The sequence below is a fragment of the Phalacrocorax carbo genome, chromosome 14 (assembly GCF_963921805.1).
Source record: "Phalacrocorax carbo chromosome 14, bPhaCar2.1, whole genome shotgun sequence".
NCBI lineage: Eukaryota > Metazoa > Chordata > Aves > Suliformes > Phalacrocoracidae > Phalacrocorax > Phalacrocorax carbo.
Window position 1 is genome coordinate 13,288,115 of NC_087526.1, and position 25,337 is coordinate 13,313,451.

The window sequence follows — 25,337 nt, forward strand, 5'->3', positions numbered from 1 at the left end:
GATCTGGGTTGGTCTATAACGTTTGCATACAGACCACCTTGTTTTCATAGCTATTTCACCTGCCCCATCACAGAAAGTTGAAAACTCTCTCAAACCTCTGTCACAAGTTCTGTGAGGTGGTGGGAAGCAGAAATCACAAGTAGGAGAAGATGAGTGTTCCAAGGCTGGATGATGCAACACAGCTTTGTGGTTGCTGGGAGGTTAACCCATGGGGAAGCAGCCTGAGAGCTTGACAGGTCATTTAGACTCTTTGAAAGAAAAAAGTCCAGCTTGTTGCCTTCACCCATCCCTGCCATATCCGCAGGCACCAAAGTGCCAGCCTCATGCAAACTCAAAACAAGACAGCTTTTGCTGCCAGCTCTACTCTGCTGAGCTTCCTGAGCTTTGATGCAGTAAAGAAAGAAACTGCACATGGGGTCAGGAGCACTTTCCTTTTTAGTGAGTGGCTCCTTCACTTTCAAAAGCCATCTCAGTCAGCTTAAAACTTTCATCTGCAGAATATAGCTTGAATTTGGCAAAAACCCTTCAGATCAGAGCTGGGCAGAGAGAGAAAAGCAGCTCCCTCTCACAAACTGCTGAGGAGTTCTGTATGTCGTGGCAGAGGAACAAGGATGCTCCCTCATGAGAGGGGAGGTCTGGGGTCCAAACCCACGGGCACAGCTCACGCCCGGGATGGGAGCTCAGGACGCCCAACACTTACAAGACTGCTCTAACAGCCTTCGGGGTCAGTCTAGGAGTCTTTTACTTAAAGTCAAGAGGAAAAGAGCTGAAATTCTCCTCCAGAAAGTGCGTTGACCAAGTGCTTCAGACCAAGTCTCTCATGTTTCATCCTGTTTCTGAGATAAGCACTTTAGTCTCAGCGCATACAGTGAATTTATTTATTTTGCTTTGTGAGTTTATTAGTACTAACAAAATGCATAGTTTAAACCACCAAATTAAAAAATACATAATTTCTACAGCTCTTATGCAGGTTTAACACATCCCATTTAGCAGAGCAGTACCTCTGAACATTGAAGACAACTCCCTGATGCTGGGAACAAGGAGTTGCAGGGAGCAGAGAGCGCAACGTATCCCGCTTCTCTTCCTTCGTCCCTTCAGCAGGTCTCCTGACCTGGGGTGAAAGACCCTGCCCAACTCTCCATGCTAGTATTGCAAGCCAAATGCTTCCCATACACTCTTCAGCAAAAGTTAGCTCCGAGAGTTATAGTTTTCCTTTCTGCAACAGCGGATAAAAGCTTTGGTTTGCCAAAGCGTATTGCATTTCCCAAGAAAACTGCAGTTTTCAAAAAATTAACAGTCATTAACATTCCCCATTAAGTTTTGCCACTAAAACGGCAGGACCATTCTCCTCTCCACAGCAGTGAGAACTGCTTACTTCTGTATTAAAACCAGTTTTGTTAATGAACCATTTTATTCCATCCTGTTTGCTTATAAGAGCGCTCCACCGGCAGAACCCTCACATCAGGGAGATTTTTGTTACATATTTAACACTACAAGAGCCTAAGCATCACAGGCTGCCTTTTAGCTGTCACAGTGCAAGAAAGGCGACATCCATCTTCTCGGTTTGAATGGCAGGTTGCCCTGTACTCACTGCATCCCTTACACCTACGTACGAGCGAACGGGGAGGGAGCCTCCTTATGCTCTCCTGCCACGCTGCCAGCCGTGGCTGCTTTGCGCAATGGAAGAGAAAAGGCTGCATGATTAAATTACCTAAAAACCCCCCGACACTTTGGATATTAAGACAGACAAGAGGAAAGCCAGGCTTCAGCTTTGCGTCATCTCCCATCGATTCCACAGACTAATATTTTGACTTAAAAATTCATAGTAACAACAAAATGCTAAACCCACCTTAGTAAGTTCATTGAAGTAATTAATGCTTAAGCAGCTGCTTACACTGCTCTGCTGACAGCGCTAATTACAGGTTGCAGAGGTGGATCCCAGTGACAGCACAGGGAACCAGTAGTCGGTTTGAGGCTCGTGCACAGCACTGGGAAGACGTGCAGTCCCATGCCACCGCTTGGGCCAGATCCAGCGCTCCCCTACTTTTTCCTGCTACTAAAACCAAAATTCAGTATCTCCAGCACTGAGTAAAACTGAGCAACTGTGACAGCTTCTGGTGAAAGAACACTATTTGCCTGCTGACCACCATCCAGCAGAAGAGGCCCGTAGCATCTTACTCATTTTGAAAGCAAGTCCTTCAGCAACAGGAGTGGGGCTGGTTAGCCAGGGTGACAGGGCCCTTACAGACCATCGTGAGGATAGGAATCAGTGTGCTCTGGCTCCTGGAGATAGCACGGAGCATTTTATCCCTTGTAAAGCAAAACGGGAGGGTTGCACTCTCACTCACTAAACCAGGGGTGTAGCCTTCTTCACACAAGCACTCCTGGCCTTCAAACATGGGCAGAGGTCCACATGCTCAGTGTCACTTGTGCCAAGAGCCCTTATACCTGTTTTGGGAGATGCAGGAGATCTGATCATTGTTACTAGATCTGTGATCAATTATAAGATCCCTCCTCAACTGTTTTTGGTCCTACCTTTGTCTGGAAAAAACAGAGTCTTAAAAAAATTGAATTATTTCCAAGCAACTATTTAACAAATGCTTTTGCGATGTTTCCCACATTTCACAGAGTGAAGCAAATCCCAGAGGAATCCTGTTTTGCTCTGTTCATCTCATCATAAGGAATAATTCTCGGGGAATGGAGCCCACCAGACCAGGAGCATCCAATGAGGCCTGGACTTCACACAAGCAGCTGCAACCAGGACAGTTGTATAATGGAAACCTGACCTACAAACCTTGAAGCAAATTCTAGCTATTCCCTTTCGAAAAGCGAGCGTGCAAAGGCTGCACGCCGCTTCTGGCCTGGCTGCTGCCAACTCTTGCAGCTGCAACCCTCTGCCTTGGCTCCACGCCCCGACAGGACCACTACCTTTTCTCCATCTGGCACACATGGGAAGAAGGGGATCACCAGCAAAAAGCAAGTTAAAGTAGGCCCTGGTTGCATAAGTTGCACAATCTGTGCAACCTGTTACTAGGGGACAGAGCACGTTTTGCTGACCGAGACCTCCACGCATCACCACGTACTTTTGGCTGAAGGACACAAGGAAGAAGAGCAGGCTCTGGCACCACCTCTTCCACCCAACAGGAAGCACCGAAGCAAGGAACGGTTTCCCAACAAACGTGCATCCCTCATAGGTCAAACGGCCACATACGGTGCTCTGCGGACAGAACAACTGCAGGGGCTAAAAGGAGCAAGATGACAATCCAGCTTGGCATGAGACACAGATAGTTTTCGGGACAGACTGCATTAACCTCTTCACTGCTGAAGCCTGGCTCCTCAGCAGGGCTGTTCCTCAAGAGGGTTGTTTCTCTACACAGATGTAAAAACAGCAAAGCGTTTGAGGTGTTTTGTGCCTGCAATGCACAACAGCATCAAAGAGATTAAAAAGGCAAACATATGCACCAGGGATTTCTAGTAAATAAAACACCCATAAAAGCAGAGATGAATGCTCAGCACATGCAGGTGAGGTTCAGGTGAGGCCATCCCCACTGCAGGTGGAGAAGGGCTGTGACCTGCAGAGTCACCATGGGAAAGGAACAAGACGTAAGGCAAAGCCATCTCCTCCACCCCAGCACCAGCCTACCACCACCAGTCACGAGAGCCCCAGTCAGATGGGAATTCAGATAGACCTGACACCCAGAGCAAGGGCAAGATGTGCAAATCCTCCCTGGGATTTCTATTCTGCAGTAAAATTCCAAGAGTTTTAGAGAGAGATTCTTCAATGAACTGTGGGAGGAGCAGGAGCTCTTATAAGGAGGTCCTTACATTGTCAGCAGTTCTGAGATGCTTTGCAACCATCTGGTCCCTCCTTCCTCCACCCAGAGTATTTAAATCAAGGCGTTTCTTCAGACAGTGGACTAGATTTGAATGACAAGGTTTCCCCAACTTCCTGGTTGGCAACCCCCTCCTTTCCAATATTCTCGCTGGAAATAAGGAGAAATTTGCTGTCGATGAAGCACATTCTGCAGGACTAAACTAGCAGCGAGAGGCAAGGGGCCAGGCTACACTGACCCACCGACGGGCCCTGGCTGGCCACGTTCCTGGACCAGCTCCCACGCGTTCATGTCACACAGGGTACCGTATCTCCCCTCACAGATAACACTTCCCTTCCACAAGAAAAATAGCTTGATAAAAACTGCTGACCCCTGCTTGACTTGTCACAAGAGAAAAACAAAACCAGTGTGGAGTCAGGCAAGGGCTACATGAGCCTCTACGGAAGGTGCTCCTTCGCCTCCCCCTGCCTTTCCAGGCAGTCAATTAGAGCGCGTTAAAGACAACAGGAGCACAATGATATATTTTAGACATCACATGCAACTGCAGCAGAGAATAACTCACTAAAAACCCGATTCACTTAACAACTGTACCAGCAGCTTTGCAAAGCCCAGGTGACTTTGAAGGAAGCCAGTGCCTTGCTGCCGCTCTGGGTCACGGGAAGAGCAGTGCCGCAGCCAAGCCCCGGCATGAGGCAGGAACACTGAAATTTCCCCCAACTATTCTTATCTTGTCTCACAGTAACTCCAGGCTCATTTTCAAAACCGGGGCCTATTCAGAGCAAACAAACAAGCCACTGCATTCACTAAACCCTGCTGCGTCCAGGAAAGCGCTGTAAATCTCCTGCACAGACAGGGTTTACGTGCAGAAGTGACAAGAACGTGCATCTGCGGTGATTTTATGGCATATCAGCACAGATAATGGTTTTATGCTCCTAAAACCAGGTGATTTAAGTTCCAGGGTGTCACAGATTTTAATCCTGAGCTAATTTTTCCTCTCTTCTATGTTCTAGCATACATCACCATTATTGAGAGAGCAGAACTCACAAAAATCAGATTGCCTGAAGATAGAGTACAAAAAATATAATGTTTTCTATGGCAAATCAGTTCAACAGAGGCTCGATAAAACATGATTGATAATTAGTGTTTTCTTTTTGACCATTAGTAGCAATTGTCTTCTCCTTAAATATAGTGCATTTGCCAATTTAAAACTAATCTGTCCAAAAATAAAACAAAACATCTGGAAAAAAAATTCCAGTGAACATTGGCTAAGATTTTCAAAGTTATACACCAAGGCATCACCTGCTACAGCATCAGACAACTCAACTGTAATTAGGGTAGAGCCGAGACGGCCTTGCGGAAAGAGCCATCAGGCGAGTGGAAAATGGATGGGAATAGCTAAATCAGTTTAAGTTTCCCCTAACACAGGGAGATCAAAAGAAAACTAACCCGATTAGGAAGGAGAGAGACACTGATCCAGATTCATCAAGCAAAGCAGAGCAGCTATAAAGTGACATTTATGGTTGCTTTCATTACCAGGGCCGCACAAAGCAGCCAGCACGTACCAGCAGAGCTGGCCCAGATTTATGGGCTAAGGGTAGACCCTTTTAAATAAGGACAGCTTCCTTCCCCCCCCGCTTACTTTCCCAGTTAAGCAGCTGTCCAAAAAAGAATAGGCCATTAAAAAAGCCCCCCAAAATTTAATTAAATAGAGTAGCTGATGCTCGTTGCCTGTTGGCAGTGCCATTCTCCCTGCACCAGGCAGCTTGTCCTGACTGCGGGCAGGTTGAAGCCATATTGCCAGACCAAGGCTTTTGGCTCAGCCCATTTCAGACAGCGGGAAAGGCCATGCAGGAGGGATTCGGTTCAAGTACTGGCTGTGCCCATGGGCAGGTCCCCAAGCATCCCGCTCCAAGGATGCACGCCAGCGTGGTTACGTGGTCCCTGATACAAGCTGGCATTTGGACTAAGGCAGGGCACGTCAGTGCTGCCCCCAGGGATGCTTGCAGCACTGAACCTTGTGGGAACACCATGCATGCACACCCCAGGGGCACCGTGCCTGCCTTCCCAAGGGAAGCCCAATACAACTTGTGGTATTGTAGTATACTTGTGCACCAGCCCTGGCACTGCCAGGACACCAGGGAGCCATCACCCACTCCAGCAAATCCTCTCCCCCAGCAAGATTACCTTACTCTTATGCACAGCTGCCACCACCGCTTACAAGGGACTAATTTTAGTTAAATGCGGCCACTTGGTGACTTGCACTCAGTGACCTGGGCTCCTACACTCTGCCATCCACAGCACAGCTACGGGGCTTCTCATTAACACCGGGGCCAGCTCCTTCGCGACCAGACGCACCCAGGGTGGCAGGGTAAAAAGCCCCCCAGGGAGCCCCTTGCACACCCGCTCTCCCCAAACCCCATGGGAACGACTCACTCCCCAGGGCTGAGGACAGCACAAAAAGCTCCCCCCGCCAGTACTCTGTGAGAAGGCTGCCCTGGCAGATCCCCACTAGCTCCTGCCAGTCCCGCTGCTTTCCAGAGCTGCGTGCATCCCCTGGGATGCACAAGCACAAGTACAGGTTTGCTTTCCAAAGCACAAACCCGCCACAGCCCGTGACGCTTCTGCTCAGGTTAAATGCCTAAACCCACAGGTCAACGTTTTACACAAACACTCTATACATTTGGCAAATTGTGCCAAATCTAATGGGGTTTTTGTTGCTGCAGGAGACTGTCCCAGAGCCAGGGGCAGGCTGCACCAATCTCCCTGCCCCTACACTGTCTGCATCCTGCTCTGGCAGGGAGACCTCCAGCCTTCCCTTCACCTACCCCGCAAGCATTTCTACCAAAACACCCTCTCCAGTCGCAGCTCTGTCACCCCGCTTGCCTTTGCTAACAGCCCTCGGAGTGTAACGATGAGACAAATGCTCCCATACAGAAGCAAGACCCCCCCGTAGCATCAGGAGCATGCAGAAGCACAGAGCGCTCCCAGGTGCCGTGCACCGGAGGCACTCCTGGTTCTCCTGCTTCGAAGCTATCTCCTGTCCCCTGTGGGAAGGTGCCCCCCGCCCAGCAGGCCTGCCACGCTTCTGCCGCAGCTGTGGAGAGTTCCCACCTGCCAACATGAGCAAAGGGATGCCCACAACAAATCAGCCAGTGCCCAACATCCTCTCGCCAAACCTCCATGTTCATGCACAGCTGAGACACTGTTATCTCCCAAGGAGCCGATATTGAGTTGGATGTCATTAGGATTTATGACAGAAACTGCTTTGGGACAGGGCAAAACTGCAAGGCCAACTTTGCCCACTGCAGTGTGGATAAATATCCTTCTTTTGCCCCCCAGTTCCAAAACCCCATGGTCTGTGGGTGACAAAGCTGGTGTTTTCACCCCCCAGTTACACAGCAACCACTGTTGCTGTCTTAACCCCTCAAATCAGCCCACTGGGTTTTGGACCACTCTCCAGCATCCCAGCTGCAGCATCTCAGGACCTCCACGCGCGATGCTGCATGGCAGAGCTCTTTCCAGAGGGCACAGCAGAGACAGCACAGCTGGCGAACAAGGTGCCACAGCGATAAGCAGCATGTTGCAAGGAGGAGCTTTAAATAGATGTGAGCGGCTCAGTGGGTAGGTAAACAGGATCCCCCCATTTCTTTCCTGTTCCACAGCTGGAAAACCCACATCCCCTTCCTCTGGGAGGGGAAGGAGGAAGGTGGGGAGCCCACACCACCAGGGTTTGTTTCCAGAACTGGCTAATGGCTGCCACGGGGAAGCACTCCTCCCCACAGCAAAGGGATGAGATGTTTCCGCTGCTGCTGGGAACGCCTGGTGCTGACTGGGGCAATCCCCAAGGGGGAACAAAATGCCATGCCAGCATATTTTAATACTGTGGTGTAGGAGTGCTTAACTGGGTGGTGTTTATACCAGCATCCAACAGAAAGGAGCTGAGCATCTTTCAGATGGACTCTGTATTCTTAAGGAACACAAATGCATTAGGTGATCAAACCAAACTGACTTCAGCAGAAGTTAAAACATCCAATAACTGGAGAGATCTGTGCCAAAATCCTCAGGGATTCACAGGAAGCCCCTAGTTAATGGTAGCTGAATGTGCTCTTACTGGAGCTTGGTCCAGGAAGGCTGAATGAGCAGCACATTTCTGGAAGCTTTCAAACACAAAAGACTAATACAAGCACCAAGCAAAGCCAGATTGCCAGACCTCTGTCTTGTCACCCTCGCACTGCTCCAGGCACGGCTCCTTCCACCTCTAGCTGCAATTCAAACTGTCAATGCCACTTCATAGGAAGAAATAGATCAACAAATATTCCCCTTCAGCTAGAAGACAAGTCTCTGAATGTAAGTGAAGCACGAAATACTTCCTGTTCTCTTGTTTTGTTAGAGTAACTGGACAGATCAACGCTGCAATATTCCTGCTACTAAGCACATGGGAAATCTCAGAGCAGTGAGTGATACAATGCAATGCTGACCCAAATCTTGAATCCACGCCAGACTCAATGCTGACCAGTCCTCAAATGACAGTTTTCCTGTCTCTGAAGAGTGATGGAAAGTTGTCACAGATGAGAATAATTTGGGTCAGCAGGCAGAGTGGCAGCTTGTCCGTAGCTATTTCACAACCGTGTGATTAAAGTTACGGAAGAATAAATCTACTATGAAATCACACGGGGAATCCTGCTTAGATGCCCTTTAAGATGAAATTTTAAACTCACTGGCCCTTCTAATAAAAGCAAAATGGACTTCCAGCATCTCCCCATGAGCCGCTGTCACCTACCAACCCAGATACTTTGTGGTTTTGGCAGAGCATCCAGCAGCAGCTTGGAAGTTGACTGGTTACAGCCCAGACTGGAGCTTCATATCACATTCAGGACTTGCATCACTGTTTTGACAGCCCAAGCTTTAGGAGGAAAGAAAACCCCGTGATCGGCTGCCTGACAGCCAGGAGGATGTCACTGCAGATCCACGGGGACCGTCCTCCTTCGCTGGAGCTCTGGCTCTTTCTAATGCCTGCTATTTCAGGCTACCAAACCAAAAATTTTAATTGAAAGAAGAGTCCCATTTAAGTTCCCGAGGAGCCTTGCTCTGGCCTTGCTAATTAAAGACAAACTAGCAGGATCTGAAGTGAAAAAATAAACCAGGTCTGAGAAGTTCGAGAGTCACAGGAAGAGTCTGAGCTCCTAAGTAGGTTGAAACCCGCTCTTTGGGGGAGCACCACGTGTCACTCAGCCCCAGGTTTCTAAGTTAGGTCCTGGTCTCCGTAGAGCTGACAGACTCTCCAGAGTGTTAATCACAGCACCCCAGTTCAGATCTCACCTGCCTCCACTGACAGCACGCGAGAACTGAACCCAACGTTGGTAGACAGATGCAGAAAGTGCTCTTCTCACCACATCCTTAACACGAATGAAATGGCTGTCCTTTACTGCATCGCTCCTTCTCCTCTCCAAGAGGCTGAGGGCTGGTACGGGTTTTCAGGTGACTTCCTTATCCCAGGCCACTGGGCAGACTGTGGATGTCCTGCAGCAATGAAACCTCGGTGCAGCAGAGCTGCAGAGTCCATTCCTGTGCAAGGACTGCACGCTTTCAGTCAGAAATATTCTGCTGGTAAAATTCTGCTTTTATTGAAATAGATGGTTTTTTACATAGAGGATGCTTCAGATTGGGTAATTTGAAGGACTCTGAATACACCAAGCCATCCTGTCTCACTGCATTCAAGCCTTATCGTTTCAACAGGAACCATGCAAGTATCAGTACTTGATCTACAACCTTTGCTGCCCTGAATCAGACCGCAGTGGAAATACTTTGAAGGTGCCGGAATCTCCCCCACCCACTCAAAATGTGGATCTTTCCAGACAGATGTAGGTGTAACAGGACAAAATACAAGCTGCATACAGATAACGCCTCTCTGCTACGGAAACCATCAGCTGCTAACCGGGCTAAAACAGGGCTGGTGCAAGCAATGAGAAGGGTGTGAGGTTAACTCCTGCTCTAGTCTCCTCTTTTTGGAAGTGGATGCTATAGCAGTAGCCCTGGGAAGAAGGAAAAAAAAAGTAGGGTTTCTTTTGTTGTTTCATGTTTTTTTGGGGTTTTTTTTTTGGTGGGTTTTTCTTTTTGGTGGGTTTTTTGGTTGGTTGGTTTGGTTTTTTGGGGTGAGGAGGGGTGATTACCAATATGATCTCTTTTGTCAGCCCAGGTAAAAGCACACAAATTGAAATGAGACTTTGGAAGCTTCCCCTTGCAATTCAGAGCTCAGTGCTCTTACACTCAAGACAGGAACCACTCCTCTGTGCCACCTTGAAAGCAAAGCCAGGCAAAGCAGACAAGACCACCAGGAAAAAGGGAATTGAGATCTAGCTTGAAATCCTTGGCCAAATCGAGATGCTACAAACCGTTATAAAATGCATGCGGAGCATGAGAAGCACAGCTGAGCAACTAAAGCCAGTTTCCTACATAAGTAACATTTATAGCCAGCCTACCTCAGGCTATCTAGGGAACCTGGAGGCCAAATTCAGCAATAAGCAGTTGCAAATTGCAGGGACCTCAGTGGAAACTGCTTCCGCTTGCTGGTAGCTGCACATGGGCTCTTGTTCCCCGAATTACAAGGAGTGCAGGGTGCTTGATTGCATCTTGGCTCTTGATTACAAAGGCATCAGCAGACAGAATTAAACAGTTCACTTCCTGGCCTATTTAGCATCTGTTAGGTGACAGGTTAGAGGGTAGGCAAGGCTTAGGAGACATTTTTAACAGTTGTGCCAGAATCTGATTTTTATATTATTATTATTTTTTGTCAAGACATTTGCAGTGGGTGATAAGGTTTCCCAAAGACCTTGCCAGGCTCCAGGGATAAAAACAAGCAGTGAAAGTGTATGTAAAAGCAGCTCTACACTAGGTTATAAGGCACTGCCTGAACCGGCTGCCATAGCAACTGTTATTAAAGAAAGAATTAGAGCATTCTTCACGGAAGTAGGAAAACTCGTAGTCAATAAGTGGAAGGATGGGATGCAAAGCAAAATAAAGGGGAATAAAATTAAGCAAGTGGGAAAAATATGCAGAAGTGAATGAGAAGCAGGGCTGCTTGCACAGGTATCCTGTGTTGCAGAGATGCCTATAAATACACTAAGACAGATACCTAACTCCAGCCTCATTAGCAGGCATTTTAGATATAGTTGATCCTGCCTTGGGGCAGGAGGTAGATTACATGACCTCCTGAGGCCCTCTCAACCTCTATTTTCCATGATTCTAGGAGGAAGAAATCTACACCAGCTGAGCTGACCTGAATCCAGAGAGGCAGGAATTTAAATCTGGGGAAAAAAATAGATTTAATCCACTTTTCAAGTTCTCCTTGACCAGGAGAAGGGGCAGAATGCAGAGCCTGCAGCCACAGCTTACAGCCAAGTTCCTCCTGTCTGGAAAATATATCCACGTACTGCATCTTCAGCTGCATCAGAGTAAAGCAGCCACGTGAGGCTCAGCCCTGCAAGGAGGCTTCATTTCCCCACCAATATTCATTTGCAAAGAAGAGGTAGGTTTTGGGTTGGTTTTTTTTGGGGGGGTGGGGGGTGTGAGGTGGGGGGGAAGATTCAAAATACACTTGAAAACACAATGAGGCTGCAAAACTCCAGGTACCAGCGAGCTCTCAGGAGTGATCAGGCTAACATCTTATGTCCTTTTGGCAGAACTGGATTAGATATCGCAACACAGCACTGCGGCAAGGCACAGCCTTGGCCATCAGAGGTCATGGCCAAGGTGGGAAGACAGACAATATTTCACTCCAGGATGCGGCTGCTTATTACCAGAAGATACCAGAGGTCCCCCACTGAGCTGCTATTTATGCTCTGAGTTATCGTTATTGGAGTGGGACAAAACACACAGTTAATCGGAGCGTAGGAAACAGCACACACCTGGAAGCAGCCAGGCAGGCAAGAAACACGTTGCCTGAAAGAAACCCCATGTCACAGCCCCCCGGAGCGAGGAGCTGGCTGGGCTGTAGTGTCAGCCCCTCCATGCCATTCTCCCACCACACAGGCAGCCAGGTGTGCTGCTTTCAGCGCTTGATCCAACCCACATCCATGGCCATTGCTACACTTCCATGCCTTGGACCCCCTCGTGCGGACGGCAGGCAGTGATCCTCCCGGGGAAAGTCACAAGGACAACCAAGCCAGGAAGCTACTGGCTAGAAAAAGGCACCGATGTATCAGCAAGTATTACCAGGCTCAGACTGGGAAGTTCTGGCTTCGACATTTGGCAGCCTGAGGTATCAGAAAATAAGCAGCCATCCAAGACTGCCTCCATGTCATTGGAAGCAGAGCAGCCAGGAGAGGGAAGCGAAAGGTTAAACACCAGTGATTTAGCACTTGGTTGTATGCACAAACAGCCCCAGGTACCTGGTTGAATTAAGGTTCCATCGATAATCTGCCTTCAGCTGACAAAAGTCCTGACGTTCCCAGCGAAGGCGGCCGTTGTGTCCTGAGCTCTCCCTGCTGTGATTTGGCTGGGCAGGGTTTGCAGAGCAGATGGTGACCTTACATATCCTACCTACTGCACCTAGCATGCACAACCCTAAGAGTTTCAGCCTTTACTCCCCATTGGCCAGACCTCCTTTCAGAAGGGAATGCTCCTTCCTCACAGTTGCATTAAGCAGCAACCATCGACTATACTGATCGACCAAAGGAAGGCCCAGTTTGCATTTAGGGAAACACTAGTTCCAAGTTTCCCCTCCAAAACATATTGTAGCCAAATTCTAGAAGCCGACTGACTGATTTAAAGCCACTTCCAGTAAGAAACAAAATCTGGGATTGGCAACAGTCATTGGCCGACCCCTATTTGATTTAAAACACCTTGAATCCAAACAGACCTCCCTTACTGGAGGGACAAGTAGTCTGAACCCAATATTTATTCATTGTCTTGTAATGCTATTACAAGATACATAAGAAATATTCTCAGTGGTATCAGAAACGGTGGAAGCTGGCACACGCGTAAAAGTCAGGAACCGAAACACTGTGAAACCAACCCATTTCCATCACGCTAGCTGAGAACGCGCGCTCTGCTGAAACACAGCGCAAGCGGAAAGATGTGCCCGCGGAGGCACGGGTGGGCAGCCGGGCCTGCAAGAGGTTACGGGAGGGGGAGAGGTTTAAATTTTGATCAAAAAAAATTCCAGTCAGGATCCCTACGTCACCGTTTCTTAGCAAGGACGGTCAGAGCACATTTGCATGCACATTTTCAGTTCTCCTTTTAGTCAAGAAACGCAGTTGCTCACTGCGCGGGGTGCAGGAGGGAGGCTGCTTGTGCTATGAGCCTCGTTGTAACCAAGAAACACAAAAGATGCAGAATTTCTGGTCTGGAGGTATGGAAAGAGTCTGTTTCCCAACTCACACGTCTTGAAACGGCAAGCAGCGAGGCTCAGGGCACGCAACAGCCTGTGCCCCAAGAACAGACACCCCGATCCTTCTGAAAGGGATTAAGAAGAGGCTTGACACACTGAAACCAAAGCTCTTCCACAACAGCTGGTGTCACGTTTTACAAAAATACATTCTGAAGTTAAGGAAAGCTCATTTTGTTCTTTAAGGAAATTTTAAAAAGTATCAAACATGTTTTTGTTTAAAGAAAGGGTTTGAAACAAAATGTTTAAGGTGATTCCAGGTTTTGGGAGGGAGAGGAAAACCTGAGATGGTCTTTCAGCATTAATTTCCAAACAGAAAAGTTGGCATTTCAAGCTCTTATGGAAATGGAAGTAATTTTCCCACTTGACTGAAATTCCAGGAAGTCAGAGAAAAAAATATTATTTACTTGTTATGACAACAAAGAAAGTTGCACATTCAATATTGCTTATGCTCCCAGATGCCATCTAGTTAGCTGCCATATGCAAGCCACCCCGCATTGGCATCACATCCAGATTGCACAAAAAAGCAAGTTAAATGTGGCCAAATATGTGAATCTGCTTTTGGAAGACACTCCAACCACTATTAACAAAATTAACAGAATCCATCATTGCCAAGAGTTCCCACACAGCTTCCGGAAGAGGACGGCTTCTGTTTCCACACCTATGGAGTTTAAAACTCAAGAAACGCCTTTATTATTGAACAGAAGCTTTTAATTTCTGACTCAGGTCATTCCCCAAATACCCAGATATACACTCAGACTGCTGGCGATAAAAGAGATTTTTTTTTCAGAGCCCTTCAAAGGGCACGAAACCCAGGAGAAAAATCTTCTCAGACATAAATGCACTTGCTCATAGACACGGACACAGGAACCCCGTGTAAAAAGCTTCAGGAGACTAATAATGTGGGTGGAAAATTAAGGCACCTCATAAAAGGTTTTTAGTAACAAGGGAACAGATCACATCAGCTTGGAAAGGTTAAAGAAAGCAATTTATAGACACTAATTAGGGCCTCTTTTTAAAGTGCCTTTGCAAATGACAAGGTTGGTTTTATTCCAGAAAGGTGCAAAGGGAGCGCAGTAGGAGCTGCCTGGGGATGGCTCCCAGAAGGGTTTACTGCGCTCAGCATTACCGCACGTTTACAGGAGATTTAAGGGTCGGCACGAAGGGAAACGTGGGGAATGTATTTGTATAAATAAGCTGTGCAACACTTATACCCTCCCGGGGAAATCTTCTTTGCACCGGCGCAGCACCCTGCGAGCCCCAAGCCCGCACCCGCTGCTCTGCTACGCGGGAACCGTTTTGCTGGATGCTGAGTCCAAGGTCAAACCTGAGTTTTCATTCACTTTCTGGCTCAGCAGCCATAAGGCTCTACATGGTTGAACTTCTGCAGAAACGTTGTTTTATGCAACACTCTGGCTCTGACAAAGTTTTGCTCGCAGGATGAAGTGCCAGAAGGTGGGAGCTGAAGGACTTTGCAGCAGTGCTTCCCAGAGCCACGGCCGGGAGGGCAGCCTGCGGGGAGGCAGCTCTCATCCGAGAGCGGGAGAAACCAGGGCACCTCCAGCAGTACTGGAAGGTGAATCGGTCCTTTGGGGGCTTTACTTCTCCATTGGTTAGCGGAAGGGAACACAGCTCACCCCCCAGCTAACGCGAGCACCTCCAGCTTCTGTCATACAAGCGGAAGCTCCCGCTGCAAATGGGCCAGGTGTGCAAAGGGACTTCAGGCAGCAAACGCCACGTGTCTGTACAGGCAGCCACTTTATCCACCTCTGGGATCTCTTTTTTCAATTTACAGAACACCAGCTCCTCTCCCTGTGCTCTGGGGCTGCTCAGCGATGTAGAAAGACCTGGACACAACAGCCCTGCAGCAGCCAGGGCTGCTTTCAGGGACGAGGTACTGCCCTGGGAACGCTGGGACCAGTCTCCTCCCCACAGTTTCTGCCCACTACCTTGCAGGATGGCCTTGAAGGGCCTCAATCTTCAGCAGCCATCACAATTTCTTTGCAATTAGTACGGTACCTTATAAAGCATCGCTTTATTGCATTACAAAGCAACTCTCCTTTGCAGCCATTAGAACAGCCCAGAGGTTGCATACAACATTGGTGCTCCCTGGAAGCTCTGTATGGACTGAGCATCCTCCGCTTTGCACCATCCCCCTGCAACCAGCTCAGATCAATCCTAGAGCTGGATGAGGGTTTGAACATATTTCCACGCAAAACGGTGATTGTGCATGATGCCCCCCACAGCATGCCCTTCCCAGCTCCTCTGCCGGGGAGAGCAGAGTGGGTCCAGCGTGGCAACTGGGAGTGCTCTGCTCTCACCTCGAAGCTCACCCCTGAACTGTCTGTAAATATTTCAGCTTTCTGATCCAGAGGTCTCAGGCAGCACACCGCAGCCCAGGGGAACCGCTACCCTCGGTCTGAGGTCGCTGCCCATCACCTACTTCTCCCCAGTGCGACTGTCGGCTCACATCTGCCACCAGTGTGTTTGCAGTGTGCTCCCTACCCTAGTTCTGCCAGCAGAGATCCAAAGGAGCTTTTAATAGCAGTTTGTTTGTTAAACCTGAGATATTTTGACAGATCTGTTGCAGAAGATGTGAGGAGCAAGCAGGCAGGAGCCATCACCCCTGCCCACGCCAGGGCTGAGGTTCCCTGGAAGCCCTTGCCTTCAGCCCTGCTTCACCACCATGCTGAGATACAGCAATTCTGCAACATGCCCAGTCACCCATGGACTCATCAGCCACAGAGTAACCTGGATTTCTTACACGGAAAGAAATCCTCTTCTCCAACACTGTTGTATTTGCAGAGCCAGAGAAGTCACAGGCTAGGTAGAAAGACTGGATGGCTCAGCCTGGTGACCATGCCATCGATGGCAGGAGGAAACGGGCCGAGGGAAGGTGCTGCAGATACCCACGGGCACATGGGAGCTGAGCAAAACAAGCACTGCTCTTTCAGTTACACCTGGGCAAGGCGCAGGCAAAGGACAGTGAAGTCAGCACGTCCAGGTCACAGGGACATGAGGCTGCTCCCTGAAGAGCAGGGCAGGGTTGTGCACCCACCGACTCCATCCTACACGGCTCAATCCACTGCCTCCATCAGGAGGTTACGTCAGGTAACCGGCCGGACGACGAGCCAACTCGCTATTCAACTCCGCTTTCTTTTCCCCGATTCCGTTGCGCAGCACCTACTACCCTCCCCTCTCCTAATTCAGGAGTGAGAATGTTAAAAAATAAACACAAAAGTGCAGAAAAGTAACAGAGAGTAGAAGTGGCACACCCGCTCAGAGGCAGCTCGGAGGTGACGTGTGCCAGCTGCACCCCCAGCTCTCTAACCTTCCCCCCGCTAACTTCTCCACTTCTTAATCATTTCTATTTCACCTCCCCCTCCACTTCCCACATGGAAACAAAAGATGATTCATACACCAAAATAATCACCTGGGACCTCCAAAAGCCCAAAAGCTCACAAACTTCTTCACTTTGGCCCAGGGCACTCGATAAGGAGTTTTCCCAGTTTAGCATCTGAGTTTGACCTGCCCCCTCCTCCCCTTTATACTGATCCCACAGCACAGAGGGAGCAGAGCAGGGGGAGAACCTGCCCACACACTATTTTTCGGACTTAAATTAATTGACCACAAAGAAAAAAAAATTAAAAATTTGAGGCATCTGAAAAATCCAGCTACACAGGGGAAGCACCTGTGGCACGAGGGATACTGCCCCTGCTCTCTCCGGCAGGTGGAGAGGTTGATTTTCCACCGAGCAGGGAAATGCCTGTATCACATTTGGTGTAAGCAGCCTTGCATTGGAAAGAGAGACCAGCAGTTAAAGCCCCCTGCGTGGGCTTGCCTACAGAGAGGTCAACACGGTTATAGTACCAAAAGAGACCTGCTGCAATGGATTTTCTCTTACGGGAGGAAAAGGCCGAAGCTGCGAGCTGAAGGTGCAACTCCTGCACCCCCAACGTACCCACGTCCACATGCAGCGCGAGACCGTTGTCCACAGGACCTGCGACACCAGTACGTTAGTGCCGCTGCCTGAACACACGCCAGCTCTGCCCGCTCGCTGCCCTCGGGGTGCACAGCTACGCTCCACCAGCGCCGTGTCTGCACACGCCTCTGCCGTTTGTGCATCTCTCGCAAAATAAGAAAGTATTTGTAATGCAGACAGTGAAGGATCTTTCCTCCTTCCAAATGCCCAGATCCAAAAAAAAGCCAGAAAGTGCCGAAAGCCAGACTACAAGGTTGGGCCTCTTGCAGGCCCGTTGGCCCCATCACGCCCTCCAGCCCAAGCACTGAGCAGAGGCGCTATCGTCGCACTGAGAGGACGAAACGCTCGTTGTCCACCCCAACGCTGTGATCTGTCACTTACAGATGGGCAGCTGGGTACAAAACCTAAAGCCATCTCCTGCCAAGCATCTGCCAGCACGGGCAAAGGCAACACAAGTCATAATCTGTCATCTCAGGCAACGCCAACAGACACAATTTCACAGTAGGGCTCTAGTTGCTTCACTGTTGGGGCTCACCTAGAAGACTGCAACAGCTCAGAGTGAGAAACACAGGCTCATTGAAGCAAAGAGCCGGAACCAACTGCTAAACCTTTAAAGCAAGGATGAAACAAATAAAAGCCGGTGGTTTCCAGGGCATTATCACAGGTCTGCTCTCTGCGAGAGAGGCTACAAATGCACGCAAAACCACAGACACACAGCAGGGCTTGGCAAACACCTGTAACGCACCGCCCAGGCAGGCATCGCTGTCCACCACCAAAGCACTCCATTTCCAAACAGCTGCAAAACATGCACACGAGGACAAGTTACAGTGCACAAGAGGCCTTCTCAGAAACAGAGACACGACGAGGTCCTTGCCTTCCACCCACATACCAGGCAAGTATAGACTGCTTCTTTCAAGAGTTGCCAGGTTTCCTAAGCATCTCCCTTGTCTCTGCCATGCCAAGGGTTCATGAAAATCACCCCGATTCTGCTGCCTGGCAGAGCAGCAACCCCAAGAGCTGCTCCAGGTTTTCTCCAAGAAATGTTTTTACTTCTCTGCTGAGAAGTACGCTCTGGCTCCCCAGAGCTTACAGGTTTTTCCCCATGCTGTGGTGAGGCTAATAGGGATTGACTTTTAGACATTTTTTTTTCTCCTTTCAGATTTTGAAGCAAAAGCAAAGCACTTTGAAATGGTGCAATTAAAATTTCTGAACAATTTGCAGTTCTCTTCTATAGGAAGCATTAAGCAAAGCCATGCTTTTCAGTATTCTGAATAGGGAAAAGATTCATACATCCATGTAGCTCTCAATCCATCCCCCCAAGCAGGGAAACTGAAGAGATTTACACTGACATGTAAATCCCTGCAACAGACTTCTATAAAACCACTAAAACAGGCACACCCAGAAGGCAAAGAAGTGTTTCACACCTTAAAAGGAAAGAGACAAAAGCCGCCTCCCTTTCCCCAAATCTCAGTCATAACTCCTGCCCTATCCTGGCATTTGTGCACCCACTCCTGATGTCAATCTAAGTAACGCTGATGTCACACAGTGTTTTGAGGACCCCATAGCTATGCCAGAGATGCCAGCGCTCTAGAGACTAACACCACGTCAAGGGTAGTCCAGCCCATGGATGTCAGCACAGGTGCCTCTGCGCACCACAGCACTACAGACCTCACAGGTAGCCAGACAAAGACATTGCCAGACACAGGGGCCGTACCTTCCTCCAAGTCGTTCCTCAGAGAAGCTTCCAGCAGAGCAACACTGGCTTCAAAAGACACTTTCTTTCGGTTAACAGCATTTCTCTTCTTTTCATGCTTCCGCTTCTTGTGCTGCATCTCCTTCTCATACTGTGCCCATTTCTTCAGCTGCTGAGCCCTCCGCTTCTGGGCTGCCCGCAGCCTCTCCAGTGTGGGCACCTTATCCAGCAGCTGCAGCTCTGTCAGGAGGTCCACGTGGGCATCCATCGCTTCCACTGAGAGAGAGGGGGTGAAGGATGTCCCAGCGGGAAACAACGTCCCACCGCAGGTCCTCTGGATCACAGCTGCCTGCTGCTATACCAGCATCCTGAGGCCAAGCTGAGAAGGGCCCATTGCAGTGTCTGATGAGAATATGGTGGAAACCTGAAATGAGGAGGAGAGTGTGAGGGATCAAGTCTCATTACCCTGTGTGGCAAGCAACTAAGACCAGCCCGTTGGAAAATGCGACAGACAACACCTACCATCTCAAAAGGTAGCTCACTTAACTGCACTTTAATTGTTTGGTTCTCGCTGGCCCTTGTGATTCCACCTTTCAACCACTCTCAACCCAAAACCCTCTTGATTAAGCAGTAGTTTAGTGTGTAATTTATTTACATCTATAGTTCAAGACAGTCCTCTCTTACGAGCAGAAGAAAGTCTTAATGAGCAAAGATTTTCCATAGGATTTGATATCATTCCTCAGGAAAGATTCAAGTCCTGAGACACATCTTTTCCGCCAGCTGGCCCCTTCCAGCATAACCACCACCCTCGTTAGAGGTGTCCCCAGCGCCGCAGCCAGGACTACGCTGCACTGATGCACACCAGCAGCCACAGCCCTGAAGCATTTCAGTCTGAGCAGCAAAACACTGGGCAGAGGGGACCATGACTGCAGTGGCAGAGCCCAGGGCAGCCAGACACGGCCACCCCAGCACACATAACCCAGGAGCCAGAGGCTGGAGGTCCACGGGGCTACCTGTCCAGCGCCCCGACACCAAGCAGGTTTTCCCAGAGAAGCTCTACTCACCAGGGGCATTATCTGTGCTCTTCTACTTCATCCATCAGCACCTTCCCGCCCCAGTCCTAGCTGAGGGCGGCAGACAGTAATACCTCCCTGGGAGCTACATCCTAACATTTAATCCACCCCAGCTACTTAAAAACATGGGGTTTTCTGTTCATTTCTCTCTTCCTTCAGGTCTTTTCTTCACCACACACTAGCTCATTCTGGTTTTGCTGTATGGGCTCCACAAGGGCAGCAACAAGAGCAGTTAAATCACAGCACCAGACTCTCAGTGTGACCACAAGAGACCTCTGAGCAGCACTACCCGCAAGCAATCAACCGGGGGCCCACAGGCAGCTGCCCAATCATCTGCTACAGAGGAGGAGGAAACAGCCCAGATTTAAGGAGCAGTCCAACAGGGAAAGGTGCATTTGAAATAAAGCCAGTGTCACGAGCAAACTGAATGAGTCCTTTCCAAATAGACCCGTGCAACGCACATTGAATAGCAAGGTAAGGATGTCAAATCGAGGTAAGCTGCAAATAAGCACATGTGAGATGAGGGCTCTTATGGTTCAGCCAGCTTGGAGAAGACAAGAGAAAAAAAAAGTTGATGGGGAAGGGAGACTGTGGAGAGCTTAAGTATTCACAAGCACCTGAGAAAGCCCCAACAGGGCAGCTGAAGCTACTTCTTGGTCAACTGTCCTGCTCAAAAAGAGAGGAAGCAGTCTTGTAAGCAACAGATGCAAAGCATCTATGGGAAAAAGAGCAGCAGAAGAGCTAGACCCAGGTGGGAGATGTGGTGAGGATACCAAACCTTAACCCATCCAGCCAACCCAGGAAAAGCCACCATTCATCCCTCTTCAGAGGGAGAGGCAGCCCAATCAGGGAAGCATTGCTCTGAGGAGCTGCAGGGAAAAGTCCGTGCCATGCAGCACATCCACCACATCCCAATGAATTTTGCAAGGTTGAGCCATCCACTCCTTCCAAACACTGCTACAGACCTTCCACTGGGGTTTGACCTTACCTATAAATATCTCGGCAGACTGACAGCGAGGCATGCCATTTCCTCCGCGAGATAATTGGTTTGAGAACTGAAAACAAACAAACTCAGCCAGAGCACACAGGCAGGTCCCCAGCAGTCTCTTTATCCAGTAAATGGCCAACAGAAAGCCAAGGGCAGCTTCAGCAGCACCTGCAAACCTTATTTTGAGGGTTTCAGGATAGAACTGAACAAAAAAACCCTGTTCCATCCAATAAGAACTTAAGATTGAAAAAAAATGCTTTAGTTCCACATAGGGACAAACCCAAATCCTTGCAGAGTTTTTCATAAGAGAAATTCAAACACTTGCCTGAGATGGAAAATATCAACTTATAACTTTAGCATGCCACTGGAAAGTGAAGGAAGCGTGCCATGGCTCCTCCATGGCACAAGAGCCCCACACAGCTCTCCCTCACCCCTGCCCACAGTCCCCACAAGCCGGGACTCGCCACAACCCTCAGAAACCCTGGCAACGAGGAGTGGCATAAATGCAGCCCCACTTTCCAAAAATCTTTTATTTTGGGGCAGATGCATTTTCCAAACACAGGCACTTGGCTGGAAAGCTCTTCGCCACCTCTCGTGAACTCAGCTTCGCACAGCTCAGCTCCTGCCCCTTGCAGGCATTCCTGGGAAAGTATCTTTTTTGGCAATCTCCGCTCCAGTAACGCAGGCTGCAGATCTGAAGCCCCGTTTACAATACCTCGAGGAGGCGAGATAAGGGCAGGAAATGCCTCTCGGCATAGCACACTCGGCACTCCCACCCTGCTCCTTTTGCAGGCCACTTCTGCCATTGTTCACTGAAAGGTGAACAAATATTTTCCAAAACACACCTGAAGTAGAAACAAGGACCTAATTCTGCAGGTTTATTAAAGCAAAGTAACCTTATTCCAGCATTTCCCTGTTTACCCAAAAAACGCTGGAAGCTTTCTTGGTGGTATCAGGACTGCACCTTGGAAAGAGCAACAGGACATTGATTTATAAGAAGCAGAGAAGCGTGGCTTGCTCTGCTTGCCCATGTTTCAGCTTTGCTGCATGCACCTCATCCTTCAGCAGTTGCTCTGCTCTCACAGCAGAACAAAAGGAGATTTGAGTGGCCTACAGAGGTGAATGAAATGGGGAGGGGAGATCCACGAACACCAAGAGACATCTTCTGGAAGTACTAGACACCAGCATCTCCTCAAACCAACCAGCAAGTGAACCTCTAAAGGAGCAGAGAGGTCACCCAGAAGGGGACACAGCTCAACTTCTCCCAGACTTAGATACAAGTCCCCTAGCACCCTCGATGGACCCCAGAGCCTCAGAAAGACTTTGGCTCCATTACTCCAGCTGCCTGTTTTTCAATTACCTAGTTTCTTCTCTGTACCAAAAACAAGGCAGTTTGACTTCTCATTGCACAAACCGGTCACTCTAACTATAGCACTGTTTCAGGCCCCAGCATTTGCTTACCTACAAAATGACACAGAAGCTGGCTGTATGGGTGTCTGTGGTTTGCAAGGCATCGCATTTTGGTTTCTGTTTTATTTAAAGAACAAGAGGAAAAAAAAAAGTGCTGTTCCTCGTGTTCGACCGAGCTGAGTTTCCATGAGCTCAGCAGATCTGCCTGCCGCCGTGCTGAGAGCATCCTGCTAGATGCATGCAGCCCCCAGCCCCGCGGGGACAGCGGGCGACTATTTCAGGGGCCAAAAGGAAGGTGAGACACTCGCTATTGTATTGTGCTCGTGCCATCGCCATCCTCTCGGCGCTGCGGCAGAGAAAGACACGCTCCAACCATGTCAAAGGCCAGTCCCTACAAAGGGCATGCAAGTGTTGGCACACAAAATAGTTTTTAAAAAAAGTTTGCATTTCCTGCACATTTTGTCTCAACTTCGTACAAGATTCATCCCACTAAGCTCAAAAGGACTTTCAGGGCGCTGGTTACTCACTTGCAATACAAGAAGAGATGGCAATTCTGTCAAGTGAGAGTTTACTGTGTCAGTGGTAGCCACAAGCTGCCTACCCCATACCACCAACCCTGCCTGGAAGGGTCCTTCATCTCCTATGCACACACTTCTTCCCATTTCACATTCAGAGGTTGGCACGTGCATCCCGCAAAGGAGAAAACCAAGTGCACTTATTTTCCTGTTCCAGCACACACTCAGAGCTGCCCCCCTCGACCTTCCTACAAAGCACCAGACATTAGAAAAACTTCTTCACCGAAAGGGCTGTCAGGCACTGGAAGAGGCTGCCCAGGGAGGTGGGGGAGTCTCCGTCCCTGGAGGTATTTAAAAGAAGGGCAGACGTGGTGCTTGAGGATATGGTTTAGTGGCAGACTTGGCAGTGATAGGTTAGCGGTTAGACTCGATGATCTTAAGGGTCTTTTCCAACCTTAACGAGTCTATGATTCTATGATTCATTCAGCGTGCACTTTGCCATAATATTGCTGAGGTTGGAGCGGGATCCATTAAAAGAGCCATGTTGCTGACTGATGCTGGAGAGCCTCCTCATCTGCCCACCAGACGATGAAGCTTGAGCTAAGACCTGCAAATCCTCTGTCACATCTCCCTGAGGCACTACTTAAAGCACAGCATGACACTGAAGCAGAATGCAAACACTTACACAAGTCCTTCACTTAAGTGTCATCAATTGACTTTGGGTTTATTCCACTTAAAAAACACAAACCATGGAAGAGCAGCCCTTGAATGGGACACCTTGAAATGAAATAGTTCAGCGACCAGAGAATTCTTTCAAGTTGTGCATCTTTCAAGCAAAGGTAAAAGTCAAGACCTGAGTACGTGAGCTGCCACTGCTGAAGTCAAGATCATTCTCATTCACTGGATTGCTTGTGGGGAGGCACCTGCAGGATTAGGCCCAGGTGAAGCATCTTCATTTGAAGCATACAGTTAAGTCAGTGGCATGAAGAGCAACAGAAATAACCCTCTCCTCCCCACCCCAAGCTAATCTTCTCTCAGCTGGAGTTGGAAACCAAGCACAAAAGCCTACAGCAGGGACCTCAGCACACAAGCAGCCTGCAGAGGTGTCTGCCTGATTTATTTCATTAGGAGTCAGCTCCTGCATCACAGCAAGGCAAGGAAATGCCAAATTTACCCCTTCTGCTTCTTATGAGGGCCAAGGCCAACCTGTGCTATTCCTGCCCCACAAAATGCTAGATGATCAGCTCATCACAGTCCTTTTGCTGATCCCATCCTCTGGCAACGAGCACCAATGAAGAATTCACAGGCTTCTCTTGCAGGCATCACCTTCAGGACTGTCACTGCTTGGTGATACAAAGCAGCCAAAGGCACATGTTCTGTATTGCTGTCTCTGCTGTCGGCCAGGAGCTCCCCAAGGTCTGGAGGATGCAGCAGAGCAGCTTTTCATTGCTTGCTCCCTGATGACAGGAAGAGTGAACTGGCAGCCCAGCAGCTGTAACAACATCCAGAGATGGCCAGAAAGCCACCAAGAGGAGGTGACAGACTGAGGGACAGGCAGGAGCAGCAGGGAGAGAAAGGCACAGGAGTTCAACTGTCCCCAAGGGAGGACAAGGCAGGGGACATGGGGGGGCTGCCCAAAGTGTGGATGTGCCATGGGGCTGACCATACACAAAGAGCCTGAGTCTATTCCCTCCCTCCCTGCAGCCCAGGCCGGCGGTGAGAAGGGCAGCAGCGTCCCCCTCCCGCCCCCCTCAGAGGAACACGCTCCAAGTCATTTCCTAAACTGTGTCACTGCCGAGCACGTAACCGCGCCGGCTCTGCCAAGGCGCTCCCCACCCTACCACCGCCATGCAAGCTGCTCCCTGCAGCAATCTCAGTGCCTTCAGGAAGGTGGGAAACCAAACCCTTCTCTCGCCTGCTGATGGGAAGCGATCCCTGTTCTAGGTCAAGAGTTCTTGGGTTTGTAGGGTTGGGGTCTATTTTTAATTAGCACAGGATGCATCAAGACAAGAGGGTCTTTTGTGCTAAGCTCTAGCGTAGAACCAGGGTTTCTTTCCTTGCTATAACTGCTTCTCTCACCTCCTACCTTTTGAAAAAACATTTCATCAGAGCATCATCAACAAGGACACTGCATCAAGCCCTACCACCCAAGTACCCAAACCGTTACAGCCTTACACACCTATAACAGGAGACTCGGCCACTGGGTCTTCCGAATGAAGACAGAGGGTCAGATACCAACAGAGACCATATGGCAAACTGGGAAAGGGAGTTCAGATCACAACAGACACACCTGCCCCTCTGAGGAATCACAGCCCCACAACACTTGTTTTCGCCTGCAATGCTACAGGACAGCCATGTTTCCTACAAAGCCCAGGGGAGGAAGAGGAGAAAACGCCTGTGGCGAAAGGCTGAAGTGGTAAACAATTCAAAATGCAGCATTTCCAGCCTAATGAAGGGT

The 25,337-nt window shown here is 49.2% G+C and overlaps 1 protein-coding gene across 1 annotated transcript in view; it reads right to left on the reverse strand.

Moving 5' to 3' along the window:
- The window catches only part of PPP1R16B (protein phosphatase 1 regulatory subunit 16B), a 65,486-nt gene that overhangs the window by 26,266 nt on the left and 13,883 nt on the right, over nt 1-25,337 (reverse strand). Inside the window, exon 2 of the mRNA XM_064465766.1 lies at nt 18,915-19,317. Within this exon, the coding sequence (XP_064321836.1) occupies nt 18,915-19,161 (247 nt within the window). The 5' untranslated portion in view covers nt 19,162-19,317. The remainder of the gene's footprint in view (nt 1-18,914; nt 19,318-25,337) is intronic.